This window comes from Phaethon lepturus, unplaced genomic scaffold (assembly GCF_000687285.1).
Source record: "Phaethon lepturus isolate BGI_N335 unplaced genomic scaffold, ASM68728v1 scaffold25011, whole genome shotgun sequence".
NCBI lineage: Eukaryota > Metazoa > Chordata > Aves > Phaethontiformes > Phaethontidae > Phaethon > Phaethon lepturus.
The window spans coordinates 1,411-4,538 of NW_010515903.1; the positions used below are offsets into that span (position 1 = coordinate 1,411).

At 56.9% G+C, this 3,128-nt stretch overlaps 1 protein-coding gene across 1 annotated transcript in view; it reads right to left on the reverse strand.

Annotated features, from left to right (window-relative positions):
* Positions 1 to 314: 314 nt before the first annotated feature.
* The window catches only part of DECR2 (2,4-dienoyl CoA reductase 2, peroxisomal), a gene marked incomplete at its 5' end in the record, with an annotated part of 4,049 nt that continues 1,235 nt past the window's right edge, over positions 315 to 3,128 (reverse strand). The window contains 5 exons of the mRNA XM_010295924.1: positions 315 to 532; positions 1,151 to 1,255; positions 1,520 to 1,613; positions 1,970 to 2,094; positions 2,516 to 2,651. Coding sequence (XP_010294226.1) covers positions 315 to 532; positions 1,151 to 1,255; positions 1,520 to 1,613; positions 1,970 to 2,094; positions 2,516 to 2,651 — 678 coding nt within the window. The remainder of the gene's footprint in view (positions 533 to 1,150; positions 1,256 to 1,519; positions 1,614 to 1,969; positions 2,095 to 2,515; positions 2,652 to 3,128) is intronic.

Genomic DNA, 3,128 nt, shown 5'->3' on the forward strand with positions numbered 1-3,128 from the left:
AGCATGGGGGGTGACCCTGCTCCACCTTCCCAAAAGCAGAGGAAGGTTTGAGAACAGGCGTTGCCAAGTCAAGACCTAGGCTGGCTGCCCTCACCCAGAGACCCTGACACCCCACATCTGCCCCTTCTCCTTTAAGAGAGGATGTGCCACACAGCTGCCTCAGGAGGGGCAGAGCCTGGTACGAGATGACCAAGGCACCTGAAGAAGGTAATTCTGTACCCACTGCCACGGCAACCATGCCCCTGTACCATGGAGCAACAGGGTTTCTGACACGAGCCCTGCTCTAATCCCACAGAGGGGGAAATGCACGTCACCTAGAGTTTAGCAGAGGATGAAGCAATACCCAGCAAGGCGGGGAAGTTGTTGGCAGAGGTCAGCCAGCTCCCACCATCCACGACCAGGGTGGTGCCCGTCACGTAGGAGGAGAGGGGGCTCGCCAGGTACAGCGTGCTGTGGGCTATCTCCGTCTTGTTCCCTGCGCGCTGGAGGGGGATCATGTCAAACTGGCTTGCTTCCTCAGCAAATCTCCCACCTAAGAGTGGTAGAAGAAAGTCAGCTAGGACCATGGGACCACCTTCCCACCACGACTGCCTGCCAGACACTGCAACACTGCTTGCACGGGGCTTGCCGAGAGTCCCAGGGAACCTAGATGAGATCCTGGCACAGCTCTGGGGACAGCCCCAGGGACAAAGGCCTGAGAAGAGAGTTAAACGAGGGGAGCTCAAGCCCAGCAGTGGGATTTGTACTGCAGCAGTGAGTTCAAGACGGGACCTCAGAGAGGTTTCCCAGCCTCCAGGGCTGAGCCAGCGCCTCACTGAACAGACTGCAAGAGCTAAACCATCAGGCAAGGCAGCTGGCCAGGCTGAGCTCTGAGGAAGCATGTTACGTCATGGCGTCAGAGAGCACAAAAAGCTGCCACTTGACAGAGAAAAAAAAAAAAATCAGTGCCCTATGAGGTACAGAGGATGCAGGAAGGGCTGCTCCCCCAAAAAGACGTGCCAGCTGAGTCACAGGACAGCCATGCCCAGCAGCAACGGCCCCGGCTGCATCAGATGCCCCACAGGCTGCATGGCACCGGTGGTCCGTCACAGCCCCAGACAGGCACCAATGAGCCACCACCGAGGCAGACAGGAGCCCCAGGTTGCCTTACCCAGCCGCCGGTAGCCCTCGGTGCCTGTAATGGGGCCCGGTGCCAAGCTGTTCACTCGGATGTTGTTGGGTCCCCACTCCACAGCAAGGTGACGTGTCATGGCATCTGGGAAGGGATTACAACAGGAATGAGAAATGGAAAGCAGAGCCATTTCAGCAACTTTTGGGGGAGGGCAAAAAGCCACAGGAGTCTCTGGCCAAGAGCAAAGGGCCCTAGAAGAGTCTCATCCCAAACCCAGGCACGTAATAACCACACCAATTCATATTCACCTCTCCCAAGAACATCTTCCCATCCCAATATTTGGGAAGAACAGGCTTCCTTACTGGCCCCATACAGCTCACGGAGCCCCAGCAAGGAGCATTTAGGTACCTATGGCAGCCTTAGCAGTACCAGCATGCACCTGGAGGGCCTGCCCTCGGTAGCTCAGGGTTGCCGTGATGTTAACGATGACCCCACCGTGGTCCTGGGGAAGGAAAGGAGACATGTAGTTAGGCAGGGAGCAGCACGAGAGGTCACATGGGGGAGCGGTGGGACAAGAGAGCTGGGCTAGGAGGGACGGTCATCCAGGGCTAGGGAACGGGCAGGATTCCCAGTTCCTGCACAGGGACTGCCATCCCTGTGAGGGAACGGACTGGATGTGAGCAGGGTGAGTGCGTGGCAGAGGCTCGGCAGCACAGCCCTGGGCAAATGGCTGCTGTGCTGCCTTCTGCTCTCCATACTTCCATGAATTTCTCAGGAGCAAAGTGTGGTTTGTTTGACGCTAATCCCCTGCCTACCAGGAGCCTCTCCACCGAGCCCTCTGGCTCTGGTTCCACTTACCCGGAAATATTTCTCAAAAAGGACTTTGGAGGTGTTGAAGGTGCCAATGGTGTCGATATCTATCACTGTCTTGAAGGCGTTGAAGGACAGGGCACTGGCTGGGCACAGAAAGTTTCCTGCAGCACCTGAGGAACAAACAGCCGGAAGCACAGTCAGGATGGGGCCAGGAGAGACCAGGCAGGTTCAGGGCACTTCTGCGAGAGGGACGGTGAGCGATACCGTCTGGGTAGACTGGGGAGCACGTGGAGATGGCCCTGATAAGGGGATGAACAGCCTGTGGCTCTGGGTGCCCAGCAGCACGGCCAGCCTGAGAGCAGGAGGGTGCTGGTATAGTGAGAGCAGGGATGATTGTATGGCCACACATTAAGAACAGGTCTTTGCTTCCTCTGAGCCCAGCCCCTCTGCGCTCCCAGGGGCTGCCCAGATGCTCCCAGGCCAAAGCAGCATAAGTCAGACACCAGGCAAATACAACCACCATGCAGGCAAACGCCCTTCCTAGCAAGGAGTCTGTACCAAATCCTCTCCCTGCCCACTCCAGCAGCTCACCATTAACGAGGATGTCAATCCGCTTGAACTCTTTCAGTGCCTCATCCACTGCTGCCACAATGGTTTGGGGCTGCCTGACATCTACAGACAGAGGCAGGCACTGCTGGCCTGTGGCTGCCACCAGCTTTTTCGAGGCCTGCAAATAAAGAAAAAAACAAGAGACTTGAGATTCTTTCTGGGACTCCCTCCTTCAGCAACGGTTAGACCCAGACCTTGTAACAGGTGAGCAAGAAGTCAGGCAGCAGCCACGACCCTGTTGGCACAGAGCAAACACTGTGGGCTGAAGGACCTGCCTAAACACCGCCAGCTTCAGCCCAGCAGCACCCTGCAGCTAAAGCCCTGGGGTAGCCAGAGAAAGCTCCTGCATGTCGTGTCCCAACCGAACGCCAGGCTGGCCCTGAGGCCACAACTCACTAAGCCCAGTTATCTCCGCGTCCTGCGGTCGACACAGCACAGCCCAAGCAACATCTCAGCAGGGCAAGTACAAAGGTTGGACCCCCACAAGGCATTTTTGCCATGAGCTCAGTCATAATTAACTTTTAGATCCAGAAAACTGTCAGTAGGCCAAAGGGCAAATGCAGCCCAGGAGTTGCCAGGGTCTCTGGCCGCGAGG